Source organism: Syngnathus leptorhynchus, chromosome 9 (genome assembly GCF_054491065.1).
Source record: "Syngnathus leptorhynchus isolate UIUO chromosome 9, UIUO_Slep, whole genome shotgun sequence".
In the NCBI taxonomy this organism is placed as follows: domain Eukaryota; kingdom Metazoa; phylum Chordata; class Actinopteri; order Syngnathiformes; family Syngnathidae; genus Syngnathus; species Syngnathus leptorhynchus.
This window is the reverse complement of record NC_141203.1, coordinates 4,490,392-4,513,749: the sequence shown is the minus strand read 5'-3', so window position 1 is coordinate 4,513,749 and position 23,358 is coordinate 4,490,392. Positions and strand designations below refer to the sequence as shown.

Below are 23,358 nucleotides of genomic sequence, written 5' to 3'. Positions count from 1 at the left end.
TTGTGTATGTTTCATTGTTCTACTGGTATTCAATAAATGGACACGTTAGGACTGCATTGCCATCAATAAGTACACAGTGAAGCACCGCGTTCACGTTTCAGCAATTGAGAATGACCCTATTCAAAGATTTTTTTTTTTTTTTTTTAAATCCTCTATTCTACTTTGGCACCCTTTTGTCGCATCTTAGTGTCAAGGAGCTATGTTAATAAAGTTTCATTTCGAAAATGAAAGTGCTTTCTTGGATTCATAAATATTTCCAGAGGTGTCCCGAACTATGAAAAAAACAATCAACAAAACAAACAAACAAACAAAAAAACCTTCAGCAGCATCCTTCATCTTCCCAACACGATTCCAGATCAAGCAGATGGATTGAAAGGGTGAGGATTTTGGGGAGGGGAAAGTGCGCAAACAAGGCTGATAAGACGCTCGGCATCAGAAGAGTCGTTCCCAGTCAATCCCCATCGGACCCCCCCCCGCCAGCCCCCACTCCTCCACCCCGGTGTCCCGCTCTTCCCCTGCTCCAGGATGTGCGCTCGTGTGGGAATACGCAAGGAATGTGGTTTCCTTTGTTTTTAGTGTGCGATAGGCTGCCGGTTGGCGGTCCTCTGGATGCATGACGAGCTCCAGGCTTGGCTGACGGCGGGCCACGCATTACCGGTCAGACCCTCCTACGGGGGGAGGGGTGTTGTCTGACAGAGACTCTCGCTGGCTTGGGGCACTCATGCTAGTAGTCAACATGAGAGGAAGCTAAAGATACACTCAATCTGGCAAAAACAAGTGTTTCCCTTTTCAAGATGCATTTCCCCTCCCACACTCGTAAATTGAAATCTTATGAGAACAGTCATAATTCGAAAGAGTAGTGACATTTTCCCAAGTTAAAAGTTTTACTCATACAAATACAAAGCAGCAAATTTAAAGTGGGAAAATGTCATATTTTTCAGAGAAAATTTAAAGATGAAAATACCATATTAGGAAATTTGAGCCAATCTGTAGTGCCGTTATCACAGGGTGACCGTTTTGACACAGGACTGGTCGATGGACCATGGACTTTACAATAACTAGATTGCTCAACACAACCGATTTTCAAACAGCTTGTGTTATCTGGTAAACCTCAGAGATGTAGTTATTGACACGACCATTTCATTTCTAAATCCCTCAAGAATTCATCAAATTACGAGTACTTAATTGAGTAAATCATCCAATTTACCACGGACTACAACATAGCGCAACAGAGCAGTCCTCTATTGCAAGATGGCCGACCAGAAACACTTCTTCACAATTACAGCCTTGGGTTGGAGGCCTTGGTGAGCAATGTCTGCCATCCTGTGGTTAACATTAGCTTTACATCTTTCAATGGCACAGCATCAGTGAACATATTTATTTTCAGAAATTCATCAAGGGCGTGAGGGCTGGCGAGCATTGTGTGCCCCTGACAATGAAATCATTGCTGTTTCATAATTGAAACCTATTTTTTAAATATATTGTTTTTAGTAGATTCTATTTTATAAATCAAAAACCTACAAGCACTTAATCTCGTTGAGATTCATGCCCTGTATCGACACAATGCATAAATGGATATAGTCGGGCACATAACGTAATTGCCTAAATCATATTGCAGTACCTTTAGAAACCAGAAAGAACATATTTTTTTATAATACACATTGGTAATTTTTCTTTTGCTTGTTTGCTCATCCATCTGGTTGAAGATTTTCTTACAATGTCAATAATAAATATACCAGTGTACATATGTTCTAAAATTTGTGTTTTGTTTTGTTTTCCAAAAATGTTGAAGTAGGACTTGAGCAATAATTATAAGTGGCTGACAAAATTGGTTTTCTGGTGTTCACTATTTCATGATTTGTGATGAAGTGTGTGTGTAGCCCACTTAGCTCAATTTAAAAAACTATTTATCTTGAAATGTTAATAAAGTTGGGATGATTGACTTTACTTAAATTGAGCAATATTCCCAGTAAGAACGTCACGAGGTTTTGCCTAAAAGAAAAATACACATCTAGAAGAAAGTCTTTAAATAGACTTGCACGGTGAAGCAACCACTGCTCTTTCACGCAATCATACAACTCCACACAGAGAGCCTTTTAGTGTTAGTCTACCATGGTAAAGTGTTGAATTATAGAAGAGTAAAGTGAGCATGTTATTATATACTAAGGTTATCGGGACCAAGCGAGGTGAGGTTTATTGGATTTGTGAGTCTCTGCTTTAATGTAGCCTTCATGTTGACATAGAAGCAATCTTTAAAATGTCTACAGAAAAAAAACAGAAATGTCAAAAAGTTTGACGGACAGCACCTTCTGGAAACACGACCGCCTTCCAGTCACATTTACTGCTGAGAGAACCATTTTAGCTATGACAATGTGACTTAAAAAACTAAAATGTCAAATTACACGATCAGCCGCCTTCTAGTCACATTTACCACTGAAGAACCATTTTAGCGATGACCATATGACTTGAAAAAATAAAATGTCAACTTGCACGATTTTAACTCCTCATTTCGAGGTGAATCCTCAAACTTATACAACTTGGATCATTTGATGACACAGGTAAAAAGGTTTTGCAATTGGAGGTCATTTAGACAAATTCCCTTGCAGGAGTTTGTCAAAAGGGCTGCTATAAACCGAAACAGTCTTCTTCCTGTAAAATTTGTGGCATGGCTCATTGAGTCTTTTTTTCCCATCCAACCTCTTCGTGTCGAGCTTAAGTACGAGCTTAATTTTTTTCTTTTTTCTACTTGGCATCACTGATTGAATTTTGGGTAGTTGTGTTCAGGGCCCCTCCAACACACATTTTAGACTAAAATAGGTGAGTTTTCAAGCATACGATTTTGTAAACACAAGTGGACTGAAAAAATAAACAAATAAGGGGATCTTCATCTGTGGACTGATCCAGAAGCCAAATTAACAAAACAATTGACGAAACATGAAAAATATTTTTGGATTGATTTTTGTTTCCCCCGGGGACATAAAACACAAGTGGGCCAAATCCCACACCTTATATATTTTGATTGGTATACACTGGTTATTATCTTTCCAAGAAAAACATTGCAATTAAAGAGAGAAAGGTTGAAATCTTGAGAGAAAAAAGGTTGTATTATTTTGCGAATTGCAAAACCTTGAGAGAAAAACATTTCAATTAACAAGTGTCAAAACACTCATTCCAACACAAAATTTACTTTTCTTTTCTCCATGCACTCATTCGTAAATTCCGATAACGGACAAATATTTTGGCTTTCAAAATAGAATCCCACAGAAAATACAAAACACGCAAAAAGAAAAAAAACTCTTTGGTTTTTCAATTACAATTTCCGTGAAACCGTAGCACAAAGTTGAGATGAATGTGATGCAAAGTGCTATTGAATACGACCCCCCCCCCTAAAAAAAAAAAAAACAACCATCTATCAAACATTTTCAGCACTTCAAATTGAGAATAGAAAGTAACACGTGCACAAGAAAGAGGAGGCTGACCGACAGATACAAATGCGCTTTCATTTCGGCAATGTTTCGTTCTGAGTCAGGATCGGAACAGGCGAGTCAAACTTGAAACAAAAGTGAGGTGCTGGCCAACAACGAGCACTTTATACTGCAACAACGCAGCCTGTGTGAAAAGGAAACTTAACAAGCACATCGGCACACTGCAACAACATGACATCAATACACCTGAACCCCACCCCCCACCCCCCGTAAAAAAAAAATTATAATAATTTGCAAATAACAAAACATGTACATACAGTATGACCACGGAAAAATGTCGTATTTAGGCCACAGTTGATAGTCACAACAGATTTTTTTAAGACAGCAAACTAGTCAAAACAACAGCACCTCTCGGTTTCAGTCACTTCAGTTTACTTTTATCTTCTAGAAAAAAAAAAAAGCCATACTGTTATGAAAATAAATCTGACGGGGAAAATGTAATGATATAACGGTAACATTTGTTCTACTTTTTGTTTTTTTTCAGAAACTGCTATTAATGGAAAAAGCTCCCCCACGCCTCATGCCCCAAAAAAAATAAAAAATATTCAGACAAACTTTTAAGATAAAAGTAATTTGTTCAATCTTTCTTACAAAAGCAAAGCCAAAGCAATGGTAAATAATGAAAAAAAAATATGTTTTGATGTCTTCTTTAGACAGCAAAAGTTTTGGATAGTGAATCAGTACCGCCTAATTTTAATGGGACAACTGTTTGAGAAATCAGTTCCTATATCTGTATTACAGGCAAAAAAGCTGTTAGTCTTTTTGTTGCAGTGTTGATGTCTGCCACAGCTGACATCACAATGAAGGCAGCAAACTGGTTGAAAGTGAAATCAACAAATAGTGCGCTCCATTTGGACTATTGCCTCAAGACATCGACGATAAACTCCACATAATTGACCAAGTTATCAGCGCTAGTGTTATTCCGCTCATCCGCTGTAAGGTGAGAATGAGAAAAGTGTTGGTTTGACAAAAACAGTAAAAGAGGACATTCAGTTTGAAGTCCTCCACCTCAAATGTTTTGTTTGATTGGGTTCGGCCGGGGAAACGACACTGCGGTCAGTCACACAGGAAACCGAGTAGGCAGACGACCTCACATCCTGTCTGAGCTTTAGAAAGAGATACTTCCTCCTAATGAGAAGACGGTGGCTCTGAAAAGTTCAAGTCGCTTTTCTGGAAATGAAAAACGAAATAATCTCTTTGGACGAAAAAGACATTCAACAACGGCAACAATAGCAAAACGTGGATAAAAAGCAAAGCCATTTGTAAGAGAAGAGAGTGTTACTTTCAACAATCTATGTAGGATATTGTGCTTCTTGATTTTTTTTTTTTTTTTTCTCAATGATACATACAGGCTCATTATTTGGCCTGAAGATGTACGCTGGTTTGTCAATGGGGATAGCTCCTTAGGATGTCACAATTCAAATTCAAATGAAATTGTGGCTTGAAGCACTTGGACAGTAATGAAATGTTTAGATCGTCCCAGGGTTATTTTTTTTGATAGTTTCATAATTTCCTGTGGGTAGTGGGTACGGACCTTGGAGGTTCCACTGCACTGTCCCAATAACCAAACCAATGTGATGTACTGAGTACCAGAACTGGAGTTCGTCTACATGTTTCTGCACGTTCCTGTACACTTTTGCTTATCATCAAGGCTTCTTGGCACAGGCTTTGGCTTTTGCGTCGGGTGCCGCCGCTGTCTTGATGTGGGTCATCTCTACGTCGGTGAGTACATCAGACGGGAGGCAAGAGCGCATGCGCTCGATGGTCTTCTGGTGAGCCGACCTCTCCTGCTCCAGCGTGCGAATCACGTGCTTCAATTTACTCTCACGGGACAGGAAATTCTCCACGTTGGTTTCCAGGGTTTGGATCTTCTGCCGGGCTGCCTGGTTAAAATATCACAGCAGGATCGTGTTCTTGAATATTTCCATCTATGCATGCCTCCATCCATCCAATTTCTATGGTGATTCTCCTTATTTGGGTCGAGGGTAAGCTGGAACCCAACCCAGCTGGCTTTGTTCAAGAGGCGGGGCCTCGAGCGGTGGCCAGGGCAAATATAGACAAGCACCCATTCCAACTCACATTCACAACTTTGGACAATTTAGAGTCTGCAGTGAGCATCGCATGCACGTTTTTGATATGTGGGAGGAAGCAAAGCCACAGAAGAACGGGCAAAACATGCAAACGCCACACAGGAGCGGAACAAGTCAAGCATCAATCATTAACTATTACCTAAAAACTGAAATTTGCGAGATGGTTTCAACCAAGAACCTCAAGAATGTGAAGCTCCTAATGTATATAATGTAATTGTCTAAAACAAAACCATGAACAATTCCTTATTTCCACCGGACGAGCTTAATCTTACTACCGTATTTTTTCGGACTATCAGGCGCACCGAACTATAAGGCGCACCTTCAATGAATGGCCCATTTTAAAACTTTGTCATTATATAAGGCGCACCAGACTAAAAGGCATACCATTAATGCATCATGTCAGATTTTTAATCCAAATCAAATCATTCTCCATTTTATCTTTTTTATTTCAACTTCAGATGCAAAAAAATACTTTATAAATCACAAAATAATGATCTATAGTCTTTATGATTCATGATTCATAGTCTTCAGCGGGCCACTTATGATTGATTTCATGACACAATGCTTCGGGCCAGTTTAAATTTAGGAATTTGGTCCATATATAAGGCGCACCGGACTACAAGGCGCACTATCGGCTTTTGAGAAAATTTGAGGTTTTTAGGTGCGCCTTATAGTCCGGGAAATACGGTAATCGTATTGCAATTTGCCATATTTGTACATATTCACTATATGTACTCAGTGTTGAAATATGATGTTCAATGTGCAACAAATTGCCTCCTATTTAAATTTCAGCAGTCTTGTATGGCTGTACATATTGGCTGTATTGTAGTTATCAGTGTATCATTACATACTATTAACGAGCACACATAGAAGAGTAACCATTCACACTCACAATCACACCAATGGACAATTTGGAGTGGTCAATCGGCCTACCATGCATATCTTTGGAATATGGGAGGAAACCAAAGCATTTGGTAGAATAATCATTGCCAAATAGAAGAAAATTGTCATTGGGGGGCAGTTGAATCGCTGTCAAATGAGAGACATGCAAACCGCAATCAAAGCATGCTGCTATTATATTGCATCATATAATAGTGACTATTATAAAACAACTCAATTATCTTGATGACTTTTCAATGCTCTGAACATGCAGCCTTTGTTTCTTTTTTAAAGTTTTGTTACACTGCCATCTACAGGAGGTCTGAGATAGCCACAGCCATCAAAACCAATTTGTTCTGTTTACCTGAAGTTTCTCCAGCAGGTCCATGTTCTGCTTCTTGAGCTGCGCGTTGGTCTTCTCCAGCTTGTCCAAGCGTTCCGAGTCGTTGGGTGTAGCGCCGCCGTCGGCCACCTCGTCTTGCAGCACGTGATATTCCACCTCGTACGCATGCAGCTGCTTGGAGATGTCCATCTCCGTTACCTGGCGACCAGAAATGTGTTATACAGTGTGACACGCAACAGTAGATTCAGTGATGATTATTCAGGAATTTGGTATAGTTTGTGTTCTTAATTATGGTTGAATTGCAATCCATAATGCTTTGGTACTGTTTACATTGATTAATTTTGCACACACACAAAAAAAATCACAGAATACATGTAAACACATTTTGACCATTTGAAACTGAGGCAAACAGTTTAGAAGACACCGACGGCATCCTCACCTTAGCAATGGTCAGCTCCATCTGAACCTGTGTGAGGCTGGGAAGAGTAGTCTTCAGGTAGTCTACAATGCTCTCAAAGCTATTGCATTCCACTATCTCCCCCTGGTGGTTGCTAAGTAAGCACAGGGCTACTTTGAAGATGACCTCTGTGCCCTGGACAAACAAAAAGTCTGGAAAAAAGATAACGTGTCAGCATTCAAATTGTACCTAAATTAGAACTAAACCTTGTAAGTGTGTGTGTGTGTGTGTGTGTGTGTGTGTGTGTGTGTGTGTGTGTGTGTGTGTGTGTGTGTGTGTGTGTGTGTGTGTGTGTGTGTATACACATACCACCCTTTGTAATTAGCCGGCAAAACCACAAAAAAAGCTTACTTGAAGACAAAAATAGTTTACTATTATTATTATTTACTTATAGATCAAATAAATATTAACTTATATTGTACTAGCACTACCAGGAAGAAAAACAAATCGTGTCACAATGCGTTTTGTTTAAAAGCTTGCTATTGGCTGAACTTTTATACTGTGAAAACATGTTGCTGTAGCTTTGCAAAAGTTGTGAACTAAAGGTGTACAACTAACTAAAATTTAACTTGCTTGTGTGAACAAAAAAAAAAAACAGAGAAGAGTCATAATTGTGCATAATTGGGCTTATGTTTATATTTATATTCAAGTAAAGCTATCTGAAAATGTTGCTTTTCTGCTGGTCTTTTCTGAAAAATAATGTTAAATATCAACATATTGTTTTGGTGCCAAGTAACTAAGTTGAAGTCAGGGGAGGAGCTCCATTTAGTTAGGCCAGACATAGAAAATTGTCTAATAAAAAAAAAAAAGGTCACCATCTTGTGGCATCTATAGACAACTACAAACCTGTTTGGGTGGACATCAATCAGCTGCTGTTAATATAAACTAGCAGGGGGACATTTGTATTTGGTTACTTTTCAACCCCACACAATATTAAACATTAACAGGACAGTGAATCTACGATTTGATTAACAATTAAAATAACGTACCAAAGACGCGTGAGACAAAGCCAAGGGGGAACTGCGAGGCAAAAAGCGTGAGGAACCACGGCGCGGCGTACAGGCTTGGGCAGATTTCGTACTCCTCCAGGTGATTGTACAAGTCACGGTGGTAGTCGTGCAGCAATCTGGAGAGCTGGTACATCTGGATCTTTGCACAACACACACATTACAAAACATGACGCAACACAGAAAAATAAACAATATTTGGATTTGTAAAGGGCAGATTAAAGGGAACAATGAGAGCTATTGTAGTCGCTGAACGATTCCAAGCAGGAGAGGCTTGCTGAGGCATGCACCGCGTTTGCTCTCACTGCATTAGAAGAAGTCAACCTGACGGTAAAACCGTACAAGAAAAAGTATGAAAATGCCTTTTACCGTCCTGCACAGGTGCCTTGTGTCCTCAAGAGACGTCAAACAGGAAGTTGTGGTAGCGTTAAACATTAGCGTGCCTGCTGATGTTTTCACAGGCCCAACAAATGTCAGCTGATGTTTAAACGAGACAGCTAACTATGTCCGCTTGAAAGTGTGGTCCCGCTTAGAAAGGTGAATAAATGTTTGCAGCCTAATGGGATAGGGCAACACACACATGTAGTGTATTGCAGAGGGACTACTGTCATAAAAAGGACGCTGTATTTTACTTTTTATGCACTGGAAATCCAAAATAATTCATTTTTTTTGCAAAAAAAAAAACTTTCATCACACATTATTATTATATTTAAAATAGCTATAACAAGTATTACATAGTATGTTCTTTGTTTCTTCATTTTCATTTTTTTTTTTATGACTGTTACTTCACCTGATTACACACAGGTTTCCATGGTTGCAAGCTTGTAAATCATTCTGTGATGACCTGTAGATAAAGTAGAAATTTGCAGTGCGCTCACCTGTAGAGAGATCATGTCGGGCTTGTACTGGCGTCTGATGCCAAGGTCATACATGAGGAACTTGAGTGTGTCGAAGGCCTGCTCTTCGCTCATATGTAGCAGCAGTACACCAGCCACAAAGCTAACACCCTGACAGTAGCCCACCTGTACGCACGTATATCAAGCAACATTCATTGACATTATATTATTAGAGGCGCAACCACCAAACTCAAACTATTCTTATCTGAAATAAATGTCCCCATTGAAATTAAATTACATGTCATTAATCCATTTCTGCCTGTCTATGTGCGTTTGCTTCATCGTTTGTGGTCCAATATGTGTTGCTAACCAAAACCGCAACGATCAATGCCAACTACTCGTACTCCCAGTTAAAAAAACTAAACAAAAAAAAAACACTCCAGGATTCAATATACCTCAGTGTCCAGCAGAGAGTAGGCTTTGAGCAGGTTGTACAGAGAAAGTTGTCCAGCACCCAGCTGAGTTGAGAAGTACTCGACGTTGGGGAAAGTCCGACCTGAAGTACAGTGCTGCATTAGACTCTTCCACTGCGATGTGCTCTTTTGAAAGCCGTTACTCACCTAAATCCACCAAAATGGCATGCTGCTGTGCGGTGAGCTGCTTCAACAGATCTCTGTATGGCGTGTCGGCAGCTTGCTGGCGCTGAGCATGTCTGCGAGACAAACGGTGCTGGTGGCAGAGCAACAACCATACCTCTCCGCGACGACTTTTGGGAACACCTGAGCATAGTGACAATTAGTGTATAAACTCCAACAGAGCCCAACAGTAGTGTTCCTTAATGCCAGTTTGAATAAATAATATCCATTGTTAATGCTTCACCTTGGCAGAGTGCGCGGTAGAGATCCTCCTGATCCTGCCGCACGGTGGTTCTGCCCGGTGCCGTCAGTTTTTTCTCCCACAAGGCCTGCAGCTCCTGGGAGTCGAGGCCCACTTCCTGGTAGCTCAGCTTCATCTTGCGAATATGCAGCTCATCCCGACTCGCTAAGTAGAAACATACACTATAGGGTAATTCACCATGGCTCGTTACATCAGTTAGCATTTAATGTTTGAGCCCATATTTCTGCACACCAGAAAATAAAGAGCACAAATTCCCAACAGCCAGATACAGTGGAACCTCTAAAGTCAGAATTCCAGGAAAAGTGTGAAACAGTTTTTTTCTTGTAATATTGAAACATAATGTTCAGATTATCATGGGTTTTTTTTCGTATTACAACTTTACTCGCATAAAATACTATACAGCTGATCAATCAATTATGAAATTATATATTAACTTTATAATCATCAAACGTTTTCTCATACACTCACAAATTTATATTTATATACACAAGTACAATTATTTGGTGCAGTGTTTCAACTTTATTATAAGAATATTAAAACTTTTTCATGTGAAAAATTTACTTTCTTTTACAAGCTTTTCTTTAGATTAATTATGATTACAATTCTATTTTTGGTAATACACCATTTTGTCATAAATTTCTGATTAAGAGTAAACAACATCAAGTCCTGAAATAACTTTTTAGGATGTGCCTGTATGGATTATTTCTATAGCTATATCATTTCGAATGAAAACCAAATTATAAATAAAATCCTCACAAATTTGATGTCCCCTGAGCCATAGAGCTTCCACTGTAAACATGGATGCCATCCCTGTCACATTTCAACATGAATCACCACAGGAATCACATGTGGACATGAAAAGCCACAATAAATAACCATCAGCTTTAAGCTTCAGTCCTCGAGGAAAAAAAAAAAAGAACACCATACGAGATGCCAGCAAGAGAACCCAACAGCTCAAGTGAACAACATTGATTCCAAAGCCATGCAAAAAAAAAACAAAAAAAAAAAACATCTGTCTTCATCCCTGAGGACTCAGTTAATGCTTCTTACCTTCTATTGAAATGTTATTCACAGCAGTGATGTCAAAAAAAAAAAAGACGTGTTGGTAGTTTTACACATACTGCAGAATAATATACAGTGCATAGAAAGTGTGTGGAATTAAATTATCGGTTGTATTTTTACATGTGTCTGTATGAGTTTTTATTAATAAAACTATTTCCTTAAATATTGGCAGGTGTTTATTTACGCAAATTAATTGTGGAGAGTAACAAATGTTTTTGTATAAACACTTTTTTTAGAATGATACTGTATTTGCTAAAGGCGCTCAGTGTACATTTATTCATTTGTACAAACACGTGTTTTACACGAATATCGTATCTCCTCATAGATCTTTTTTTATTTCATCAGTTACGTGGAGTATCAGTATCTCTTTAGGATACGACGTTTATTAGATTAGAGACTTCTATTGGAACAAATGCATGATAGGAATAACACTGTGTTTCCTCCTCATAGTGGCCAGAGTTGTTAAATTACCGGTACTTGGCTACAGGGAATAACAGGAGTGTGTTCGGAGACAGGGTCAAGGCATTTATTTGGGGGAGGGGTGGCTTTTATTAGCACAAACTCAATTTTAGTCAGAAGTCGGTCACCTGTTATGACCTGAGGTGTTTATGTAGACCAACTGCAGAGACTAGCAGGCATCTTTTAGGGGTAAACCTGTATTTGTACCAGTACTAGCACATTTTTGGAATACCGTATTTCCTTATATAGAGTTGCCAAAAAGGATTACTGAACAGCAGGGATTCTATTAGAAGTAAGGTGTTTATTGGGGGGGAGAAGACCTTCATTTGCTCCAACAACTGTAGTGGTCAGAGGTGTTTATTTACTCAACTGCAGAGAGTATCAGGTCTTTATTGTTGGTAGAAGATTTATTTCTATAAATTCTTTGTAATAATAATAATAATAATAATAGTTTAATTTTCCATCAAAAATAATCATTTTTTTAAATAAACATTTATATGGTATACAGTACATTATAGTATGTATTAGTTATAGTAAAGTACTGTATGTACAGCCACCCAATATTGTTATCTGCTGTTTTTGTTTGGTTAAATAAAAAAAAAAGAGGGGAATCAGCATCAAATTACATTTAAGGACACAATTTGCTGTTGACCAGCGTCATCATCGAGTATAGTTCAATGAACAACAGTGACAATTAGAGTTGTTTACTTTCTTGGTAACTGTATTGCAGGGATGTCCCAGAGCAGCACTTTAAAGCTACTTTGCATTTTTTTTGTGTATGACTTTGTGTCAAACGTGCCGCACAGGCAAACACACTCGACAAATACAGCAGGTTGGCTGCCTAGTCACATAAATAGTGGTGACATCACAAACTGGGCTATTTCAGAACATGCTGATGGCTGAGGCAGGAAGTTCCATTCAACACACAGCAGTTGAACATACAGTGACAATAAAAGTCTACACACCCCTGTTCAAATGGCGGGGTTTTGCATCTAACAAAATTTCCCCTCCATTGGCAAGTCATTGATACAAAGGAGATCAAGGGACATCGTTTCATAAATGCTCACCTTCCAGCCTCTGGTTTTCCTTTTCCATACGTAGCAGCAGAATCTGCTGGCGGATGGCGGTTTTCCACAGCGTTCGGTAGTCCTCTGCCGTTCTTTTGGGGCGACCACCTCCGCCACTTAGAGGGTCCACACTTGAGTGTGTGCCACGAGGGGAGAGGGGCAAAAGCTCCCAGGCATCTGACTGGTCTAAATGAATCAGGGAAGAAATAAAAAAGTAAGAATCAAACCTGAGTGGGTAATTGTGAGGTGATTGACTTCAAAACAAGAAGCCAACTGATATTAGCATGACAGAGCAAAGCAAAAACAGTTTCACAAAAAGGACTCTTTATCACTAGTTTCAGCAAATACGGGCCGGTGATTTCATTTTAATTGGACTATTTTAAGGACCTAAAGAGTCTACTGTTCCATAACTTTTACATCTCCACTACAAATCAATAATCAATCATTGGTTTGCCAGTATCACTTTTTTTTTTTTAATCGTAATGAACTGTAAACATTCCAATTTTATGCTCGTCAAATTACAACTATTTCTAGTAGTACTGCAACTATATTATATGTGATATTGCATAATTTTCTTGAAAATAGTTGACTTTTGTTCTTGTCTGCCACACTACTAAGTTCCAAGTGTCATAAAATAGCAGAAACATCACCCAATATTGTGACTTTATTTCTGTAATATTTCAGAGGAAACTCACGCAAGCACAGGCAGAACATGCAAACACCACACAGGACGGTCGGACTTATCTCTATTAAACTGAATTCTAAAAACATTTATAATCATTTTGATCAAATGACAACTTTTTCCTCATAATTAAAACTTTCTGCTAGCATCAGAAAACCTAAAGCTTGCCCGTAAGTAATCGATAAAAATGAAACCTGCATAGCATTTTTAAGTAGGGCAAAGTGATTGAAGAGACCTGAGTGTTGCATGTGGTTCTTGCCCATGGGTGAGGCGACCCTCAAGAAGATCTTCTGTCTCCACGAGACCCTGCGCGGGCTCGGGGGTGGTCCGCTCACCGAGTCACTGCTGCAGCCTGACAGTGTCCTTTTCCTGCCTTCGCCATTACTGCCACACACAGTACACACACACGGTACACACACACGGTACACACACACACACAGAGATTTAGTGTTATGTTACACGGGCAGCAGTAAATGGACACGCAAAGAACAGATGAAACTTTATATAAACTGCAGGATGATATGCTGAATGATGGACATTAGACATGTGGTATCTATTAGATATGTTAATAATGAAGCAAACAACCACAGCTAGAAAAAAGACATTGAAAGTCTGTAGAAGGGTTTGAACAAAGAAAGTATTCATCAAGTCAATGAATTCTTTCAAGTTATTATTTAGTCAATTACAATGAGATGATTCATGCGTATCCATCTACGTCATTGCCAGTAAAAATTCACTCCTGTGCGAAAGCACACATTTACTACACCTTTGCTTTTACTTCCATCCTCTAACCTCTTTCCCTTTTGCTAACCATGGCCAATTAATCTTACAAAATGTTCTTAGTGTGATTAATTAGGTTGCATAGTTTTTGTGATCTTGTGTGTCGGGGTATTACTTCTTCCTTAGTATTACAATTTTATTTTGTCAAAAAAACACAGACATTATAGATTTTTCTCAAATATTTTATTTTATTTCCGCGATAATCTATTTATAGTTATTTTCTATTAAGATTTTAACTATTCTTGTAAAACTATTATCTTTTTTCATGTTATTATTTTAACTTGGCTTCATTCCATTTTCTCATCAATGGTTAATGTTATTCTTAACTTTTTTTTTTTTTTACAATATTCAACCTAAAGCAATTTTTTATTTTATTTTTAACATTGTGACAATTAACAAAAACTTTATTGGAATATTTTTTCTTGTAAAATAACAGGTGATGAAATTATAACTTTATTTCTGTAATAAAGAGCTTTTTTGGCTTCATTTAGACTATTTTGTCAAAATTATGACTGTTTCATGAGTCGGTGACTTTCCATTATGGCCCCAAATCGCCCAGTTTCTGAGAGGTATTTGAAAAGTAAGATAAGGATCATATTTTATTCAGTGAAATAGCAAGGATGAGGCTCACGTTGTTGAAGTGACATTTCACAAGGGCGTGCTCCAACGAATCCTATTTATAATGTAAACATTAACCTTTACTCGCTTTACCACGCTTCAATTGAGCGCCACCATGCTCACTGGTTCTTGATCCTCAGCCAGCTTGAATTACAATTGTGACACAATTGCTAAAAGCTCCAAATCGGGTTATGCATTTCGTTTGGCCATGCAGAGGAGAGCGCCACAGCCACATGCAAGCACGACAGCATCCCCCTCTACTTCGCAACGATAGGAAGAAGGTGTGAGGGTTCTCACTGCTGATAGGCAGGAAAAGAAGATAAAAATAAAAGCTGGGTGTTAAAAGGTTTGGACAGCCAACATGTAAATATTTACTGTCATCCCAGCATAAACGAAAAATAAAATCATCATCCTGTCACCTCTTGATACTTCCACTGTCCGTCAGCGAGCTCAGGGAGCCCAGTGAGCCCAGTGAGCCCTGGTAAATGCTCTTCAGGAAAGTGGGAGCGGAGAAGGAGGAGGAAGAGGAGGAAGGGGGGCTGAGGGACTGGCTCTCCGATAAACTGCGCGTTCTCGACACGGCCACGGGACTGCGTGAGCACCCCGCACATGGAAAACAAACATGTTACACACTTTTGGAAGGGAAGGGGAGAGGAGGGGCGGATGCTCAGAAACGCGTGTCATTGTTTAGGGTAGGTGGGGGGGGGGGGGTCAAAGTCCTACAAATAGATGACAACGTGTCTGTGCTCAAAAATTCGTTTAACAAACGTTCATCAAATGTAAATTACTACCACTGTGCTCTATAAAGAAGGTTGATAAGATTGCAAGATAGAGTTCATGCTTGCTGCGGTTGCTTTTTGGGTCCTGACACTTTTGCCAAACTAGCATTAAACCAGTGGAATTCCTAACAACAGCTGCGTAAAACATCCTTGAATCACTCCGCGACTGCCAGGTAATGCTATCAGTGCGTGGATTCAGTAGTTTCGGGTCAGTAAATACCCAAGCGTGAGCCATTCTAAGCAAAATCGGTCTACAAAGTAGCAGCGTTACCCATCAGCACAGGACATGCCAGGAGCATTGGCACCACCCTTGCCCATTGTTGTGGAATGAAATGTTTACTTTAGAATTGACTGCTACAGTAATTCATCATCATCATGATTGTAAACATATTATGTCTGTAGTTACTGTATGTTTTTTAACGGTTGCAATATATGTTTGAACATTTTTAGTGAACTGACCAAGCAAAATTTTCCGAGGGTTTCCTCCTAAATTCTGATGAGGTCATGATTATGTGTGGCTAACAAACACATCATTCTACCTGCTTTGCAGCACTTCTGAGGTGGCTGACTGTTGCCTGCGCAGAGGTGCGTGCTTGGCCAGGCTGCCCGCCTGGCCATCAAAAGAGATGCGCTTCTTCACGGGCGGGTGGCTGAAGGTGTGAGCGCGCCGACGGAAGTGCTGGCTTGATTCCAGGTCGTCGTCTGGGAAAGGGGGCGGGGAAGCCGGAGGGGAGACTCCCGTATGTTCCTCATCCTGCTGCGAAAGATTAAATGCCCCAGACTTTAATACTCATTTGAGAGTGACACGCGTTTTGCTAAAAAAAATTCTCATTGAGGCTACTGTTCACGCACAAACAAAGAGTTGAACCTACTTGAACTTGTGCTAACCAAAACAGCAGCAACTACATATACAGATGAAGTGCGGATTATTGCATTTCCTCACAAATTGGCCTCAGTTTAAGTGACAATGTGCCGTTAGCCACAAGGCGCACCAACCACTTTCAAACACTTTGAGCGCTCACCAAAACAGCAGCACCTGCCAAGCACTATAAACAGTCTCTCTGACTGTAATAATAATAGTGATAATAACAATGAGATTGATAACCACTTAAAAATGCTTTCCACAAATATGTGACTCCCTTTTCCTTATCAGAGAAAAATGGTATTAACTGGAACCTCTGTTCAGAGACAAGACTGTCCACACACAGCTGAGCTCATTCTCTGATCTTTAGTTGACTAAAGAAAAAATACCAACTCCTATTTGCGTAAAATACCGTCAGTCAAAAATGCCTCAAAGCAAAGTGGGCTAATAACCAAACATGAAATTCAGCACTCACCTCGTCAACAAACCACCACTGCAACATTCATTTGTGTCCAGTACTTGCACACTTCTGCTGGTGCAACTCCCTCATCCATTGTATTCTAATGAGCAATGTCATGTGATGTTTTTGAACGCAAACCCCCACCAAACTCATGGCGCTGACATGTTAAACTGGAGCAGCATCTCGTTCTTCCTTTCGCCACGTACGAGTAGCACAAAATACTGAGTGTCAGCTCAAAGTGTACTTGATTGTGACTGACAGGTCAGTAAGGTCGTGTGCACACTGCTCTTTCCTCTAACGAGGGTTGGTGGTGGTAAAAAATAAAAGGAAGTAAACACAAGCCTGACTCAGCAGAAGTGGAAATCCTGACTTGGAAGTTCCTGACTGGCATCCTGACACCGTCATGAGGTACTGATGTTCAAATGTACTATGCCTCCCCCAACCAAAATATGAGGGAGGGGGGTGGATGGGGGGTAGTAAAGTGCATTAGTAATTCTTGTTTAAATGTTGAATTTAGTTATAAAAATGTGAAATTCCTCATTCCTGTTCAAAATTATGAAACTTAGTGTGCTCCCTAAAACCTAAAGCCTTAAAGAACTTGATGATGCTGGTGTCATAATAATAATAATAATAATAATAATAATAATAATAATAATAATAAATTTGTTAAAAACTGCAAATGTACTCTACGAATATCAATTGACAAAAATATCTAGTCGCTTGATACTCATATCATATCCTACTCAAATTGAGCTGGTTATAGAAACAATTTATCTGAATTGTGTACAAAACGCCATGAACAGTGAAACAGAACTTTTAATTCAAGCTATTCGCCTCCCAAGCAGTCAGAGGGACTGCATCATACTCTCATTCAACATTCTGCACAAAAGTGACACCATAAACATAAACGTCTTCCTGGCTTCCTCTGTACCACGTGAGCATGGAGCGCTGCAATGCCCCAACGTGACTGCAAGACAGCCGCTGTTGACGTTTGAGTCGTTTATCACAAGTTTTTCACAGCCAGTGGGTTACAAAAAGGAGGGGGAAGGGTGTGGGTGACAGTTCCCAGAATCCTTCTTCAAAAAATTTGGTGGTGCCTCTGAAAGGAAACTTACTTTGTCAAAGTTGCTCATGCTTCCTATGCTTCCCAAACGGTCCCTCATCCGACTGGCTCCCTGCAGATGATAAACAGAGTTAATTAATGAGACATTTTAAACCAATAATAGCAACGATTGTTATCAGCACCAAATTGTACCATTTTTATATTTTGGAATGAAAAGTAAATTCTCAATAAATCTGTTGCATAAAACATTAGGGACGTTATGCTCACAAAAAAAACAAACAAAACAACAATAAATATATGTTGTTAATAACACAAAATACGTTTCTAATAACGGTGATTGACAACTATAGTGTACCCCACCAGACATTTTCAGTATTTGATCATTGAAAATGATGCACAAGTCTAAGAAATAAAGGTGACACACAAAAACTTGTTAAGAGTTTGTTAAGAAAGACTTTTCACCCACATATTTCCCAAATGGTCACTCCCAAAATGGCATATTTGTTGACCGATCAAAATTTAATCAGCGCAGAGAGACAGACACTTTCAATTTCGTCAGTAATTTGTAAAAAATAAATCCAAATAATAACAATAATACAAATAAAATATTGGAGTGGGCTGACTAATAGTACATATTTGGGAAAAAATATGCAATTGATCATAATAATTTGGACTTTTTTTTTTTTTTGACCTGGCAAAAACTGAAAGTGCTCTTTGATTAAACCCGCAGTCATTTTTTGCAAATATTAACAATGTAGACATTGCAAAATAAGAAATGATTCGACGTTGGTACAAGTACACATCAAGTATTGTCGTAAATGTACCACACACTTAAAACCCAATATGCAACAACCAAAGCTATTATAGTCCCTTGGATCTTCCTAAATTTATGAAAAACAGGATTTAATTAAGTGAAACAGTGTGCTAGTGATTAGCACATATGTCTAGCAGTTGAGGGGCCTAGCTTTGAATCTGAGGCAAAATAACAGATGGCAGAGGAGTACTCAGACCTCTGATCAGCCTGGATGTGGTGTCTGACTTATTACTCTACATACAGATATGGGTCAATCTAAATCCCTAGGGGAACACGGTGACGAAACAAGGCAGACAGGCATGAGGACCTACCCGGACCAGGATGTTCTCCAGAGAGCTGGTGAGGGATGAGCGAGCCTTGTTCTTCAGGATGTCCAATTTGAAGCGGCTGCCCGTGGCTGCGCCGTCCCCTGAGGAATTGCTTGCGTTCTGCCAACAGGGAACAGGAGGGAAATAATAATGTGTTGTCCATCAAACCTAAAATAAACATATTTAATGGACAGGAGCAGTTTCAAATAACCTTTTCACTTATACAAATTTAAAAAGTTAACTTTTTGAGTACTCAATAAACTGATTGGAAAAAAATAGCTTTTTTTTTATTACATATTTTTCAAGCATTTTTGTGAGTAATTTTTGGTATTTCTTTTGTGTTTATTTAGAGTAATATTCAATACAACACAAACATTTTTTATCCAATGTTTGTGTTTTTAATGTCTAATTATTCTTTATCATTTTCTAATAGTTTGTCACAAAATGTAAATTTTTCAATACAGTATCTGTTTTTGGGGGGGGTTTGTGTAATAGTCAGCATTTTTAAAAAATCTTTTAAATACATTTTTTGAATATTTCCAATGACTGCGTCTCCTTTTTTTTTCTCTAACTTTTGTGTTCTTTGGAACTAGTTTTGTATTTTTTTTACATTTTGGGTTATTTTCTCCTACAGTAAATGGTATAATATTTGAGTATTTGAAGTCAAATTACTTTTTACATTATTTTTTCCAATATATGTAATATTTTTGTCATATTGGTTCTATTTTTTTCTAAAACAATTTGGATTAGTTCTAATACTTGTGCATTATTTTGTAAAATATGTTTTTATTTTTTCCCCAATATTTTTCCCCCTAACATTTATGTTCACTATTATTTTGTGATAATACTGAGAATAGTGATCATTTTCGTCGATACAACCATGAAATTATGAAATTTCATAGGGTTTTGCTGACAACTTTAAGTTGCTGGTACTTTGAGGTGGAAATGCAGCTACCTGAGGAGCCTCTCCAATATGGAGGTGGGTTTTCTGCTTGTTTTCACACAGCTGCCTGAGATACAGAATGGCCAGCTCATTTTCCTCTTGGTCTGAACTGGGCTTTAGTTTCTGCAAATTCAATCCATTGTCAGATGAGATGTGGCCATTAGAGTATTCACTCAGCCAAACCTTTTAACGTATTCTGAGAGGATGTCAGCCTGACCTGAACTCGCTCAAATATCTCCACTTGCTCATTGTCAGGCAACTGGGAGAGATATTTCTGGATAGCCAGCTTTGCTCTTGGAGGGTAGAGGCCTGAAAAAATGAAAATAAAAAAAAGTGTATCAAATCACTATTCTGTACTAAATAAAAATATCAAATAGGAAAACAGCTTCTTATTGTACCTTCAATGCGTTCGCAAAGCTTGTGCAAATCGTGCATCGGGCAAGCCTCACATAACTGGACCAGCGTCTTATTGCTTTGTAAGGAGGCAGCTGTGCTGAAGGCCTGCTTCAGGGTCAGCATCACTTCATCAACCTAAGCAAGTGTTTCAATTGATAAAAAATTAAAATCATCAAACTATGTTTTTTTTTGCAATATTATATCCTGCAAAAGACTCACTAGAGACTCGCTGGCACACTGGAAAACAAAGCACATGTATTGGCTGGGACCAGATTCTGATGGCTCGCGACAGATGAATCCAAAATGGTCCGTTTGTTTGATAGCCTGTTAATAAGTAGAAAATTAATAAGATTTTCCGATGTGCTGTCAATGATTTTGAAAAAAGCAAATACATTTTAGACAAAATGTCTTTGCATTGAATACCTTTCAACATCCCTCGGTCGGGTTTCACGAGTAGCAAGGTCAAAAATCAACATACAACATGGACTCTTCTATTTAGGCGTATAATGAGGGCACGTAATCAATAACAAATGCATCGTATTGTATTGAAATGGTCCTCCATGGGCTTTACTTTTATCATGGAAAACAGGAATATAAGACAAGAGAAAATATCTATTTGTATTATATATTTATGATCCACCTTTCATTATTTGCATCAAGTCAAGTTTCCTTCTATGATGCCTTCAGAGTGATGCTCTGTATTATATTGGAAGTGAGTGTGTGGTTCTTTATCTTGTTGCATAATAAAGGAGCCCTCAATCAATACGGCTTAATCTTCCTTTAATGGGAAGTAATGTTTTTGTAGTTTTTATTTCACTACATATTCTGGCTTGCCATCGTATGTTATGTCAATAGGGCAAGCCTCACTAAAGTCGGCTAAAGTTGAGTCGGCCATGTAAACCAGCCATGACATTGTGTCCATTGGAGTTTCACAGATGAGCTTGTGAGCAGTACTTCTACACTGACAATGATATTGATGAAAAGCATCTTAGTGTAAAAAAAAAAAATAATCATAATAAATGGCACAAGAAAGCAAACCAACCTGACAACAAGATGAAATGTCTTTGAAGTTTTTTTCCAACACCACTGTTTTACTGTCTGGACTTATGAGATTTACTTCAAAACGCCCAACCTGTTAAAAAAATAATGTTAAAAAATATTATTCAATCAGGCTGAGTCATTGACATTAAAACAAGCAGCATAACTGAGGTCCAAAAATACTAGTAGACTGCAGCAGCACGTGTCGAAATCAATGTCAGTGTGTTGCAGTGTCACATATTGAGCGACTGACTATAATTAGCCTCGAGTGGAAATGTGGTGAGAGGGACAGCAGCTGGCTCACATTGCTTTTTGCATCGAAAAATAAAAAAGGAAAATGAAAAAAACATTAGGAGTCAGTCACAGCCTATTGTCACACCAATACCGAGGAGTTGCACCACACTGGACAGTGCGTTATGACTGCCTGCCAAGTGAACATAAAAGTGATTTGCAGAAGACGTTTTAGCACAGTGGGTATATTTAGTGGAGACCATCAAGACAGCACCACTTCTAGACTGACTAAATCCAAAAAGTGTGCTATCTGTACTCAACAGATTGTCAATGTCAACTCAAAAGCATGAATTTGCAAATGTACAGTTTTTTTTTTATCTGGAAAAAAGAAAGTATTTGCAAAAATATGTGTTGTAAATCCTAGTGCTGCTCTTCCTAAATAATTAAAGATAATGTATAGTGTCATCATGCTACATAGCTTGCAATGTGATAAATGCTAAAAATGTTGCTAATAATATCTATATATTAAGTGCAAAATACACAAATTTTAAAATATTGTTTTGTATTTAGTATATGTAAAATATAAACTATATTTAAGTCTTCTATTATTCTTTGAATGTTTTTAATGTGTAAAGCATGTACTATACTGCAGCAAGCTATTCTTTTTTTAATGCTGTTATAAATATCCTATATTTTATTATCATACACATATTTGGACATTATATTCAATATTTACCCAAGCATAAATGAATGACAATAGAAATGACTTCTTAAATTGTGATTCAATTAAGTCTTGGTCTATAAGTAGGTTTTCTCACGCCGGTGTTTACACTGCTGACGTGTCTCAACAGAATTCTTTGAAATGCAACTCATACCGCAAAGCTTTGGTGCATACTAATCGACACTCGACAGTGGTGTGTTGCATCAATGCACTTAGAGTCTACATGCAGTTAAGAGTGTGTGATGTATTCAAGGTTGAAAACAAGCTATCACAGGTCTACCTGGAAAAGCATGGTTCTGTTTTTGTCCGAATCGGACGGCTGAACATGGTTGGGAGCGCTAGCGTGCCTGCGTCGTGCGGAGTCTATCCTGACCCCTTCTCCGGATTTCATTTGGAAATTTGCCGCCAGGCTGTTGCACCGAGTGCGGAATTCCTGCGGTTCCTCAAAGTCTGAATCTTCTCGGATGCACTCCGGGAACGCTCCTCTCAGGCTGCTCTGACTGCCGGACCCTGCAACACATGCAGTCAAGACAACACCTACTTGAGCTATTGCAACTCTTCAGTAAGCATGCACTGAATAAGTAAATCATCATTTTGATTTTTTTTTTCCCCCAGTTGCACAAATATTGCATCTTGTATTTCACTTGTACAGTGTGGCCCTAACAACTGAAATAAACAGTGTTAAGAAAGATATAATCTAGCAAGTGTTAATGTATTACATATGAAGTGGCAATATTAACTTACTTTTTAAAAATGTGGGGGAAAAAAATTAAAAATGTTAAAAATGTTTACTCTTCTTGTTCAGTGTACACACTTTGGAGTGTGGTTAGCACCCTCAAGAGAGCAAAATAATATGTTCCAAGGTCAAACTGTCAGGCAATGTTTTAAGAAATATTTTCACATTAATGAATGTCATTTAAAGTTAAAAGAAGTAACCCATATATAAATGAAATAAAGCAAAACTACGCCATGCATCTGCCTCATAATTCGGAAGTTCCAGCATTCAAATGAAGATGGCCCTATTGCTATGCCGGCAATAGTAGCATTTTCTTTGCCGATTATATGAGGGCTTACATTTTTT

At 38.5% G+C, this 23,358-nt stretch overlaps 1 protein-coding gene across 3 annotated transcripts in view; it reads right to left on the bottom strand.

Moving 5' to 3' along the window:
- Positions 1–23,358, bottom strand: part of tbc1d4 (TBC1 domain family, member 4) — a 59,824-nt gene that overhangs the window by 28,835 nt on the left and 7,631 nt on the right. Inside the window, exons 4-23 of one of the 3 annotated variants that reach the window (XM_085921142.1) lie at positions 22,558–22,787; positions 21,330–21,419; positions 20,507–20,611; positions 20,290–20,422; positions 20,109–20,200; positions 19,904–20,014; positions 18,952–19,068; positions 17,879–17,938; positions 15,981–16,198; positions 15,082–15,252; positions 13,500–13,648; positions 12,583–12,768; positions 9,977–10,138; positions 9,718–9,876; positions 9,553–9,653; positions 9,140–9,283; positions 8,244–8,403; positions 7,237–7,406; positions 6,819–6,995; positions 3,689–5,368 (exon numbers count right to left, since the gene is read on the bottom strand). In XM_085921142.1, the coding sequence (XP_085777268.1) occupies positions 5,132–5,368; positions 6,819–6,995; positions 7,237–7,406; positions 8,244–8,403; positions 9,140–9,283; positions 9,553–9,653; positions 9,718–9,876; positions 9,977–10,138; positions 12,583–12,768; positions 13,500–13,648; positions 15,082–15,252; positions 15,981–16,198; positions 17,879–17,938; positions 18,952–19,068; positions 19,904–20,014; positions 20,109–20,200; positions 20,290–20,422; positions 20,507–20,611; positions 21,330–21,419; positions 22,558–22,787 (2,972 nt within the window). In that variant the 3' untranslated portion in view covers positions 3,689–5,131. Of the gene's footprint in view, positions 1–3,688; positions 5,369–6,818; positions 6,996–7,236; positions 7,407–8,243; positions 8,404–9,139; positions 9,284–9,552; positions 9,654–9,717; positions 9,877–9,976; positions 10,139–12,582; positions 12,769–13,499; positions 13,649–15,081; positions 15,253–15,980; positions 16,199–17,878; positions 17,939–18,951; positions 19,069–19,903; positions 20,015–20,108; positions 20,201–20,289; positions 20,423–20,506; positions 20,612–21,329; positions 21,420–22,557; positions 22,788–23,358 lie in introns of those variants that run through there. The other 2 variants (XM_085921143.1, XM_085921144.1) reach the window with 2 other exon arrangements.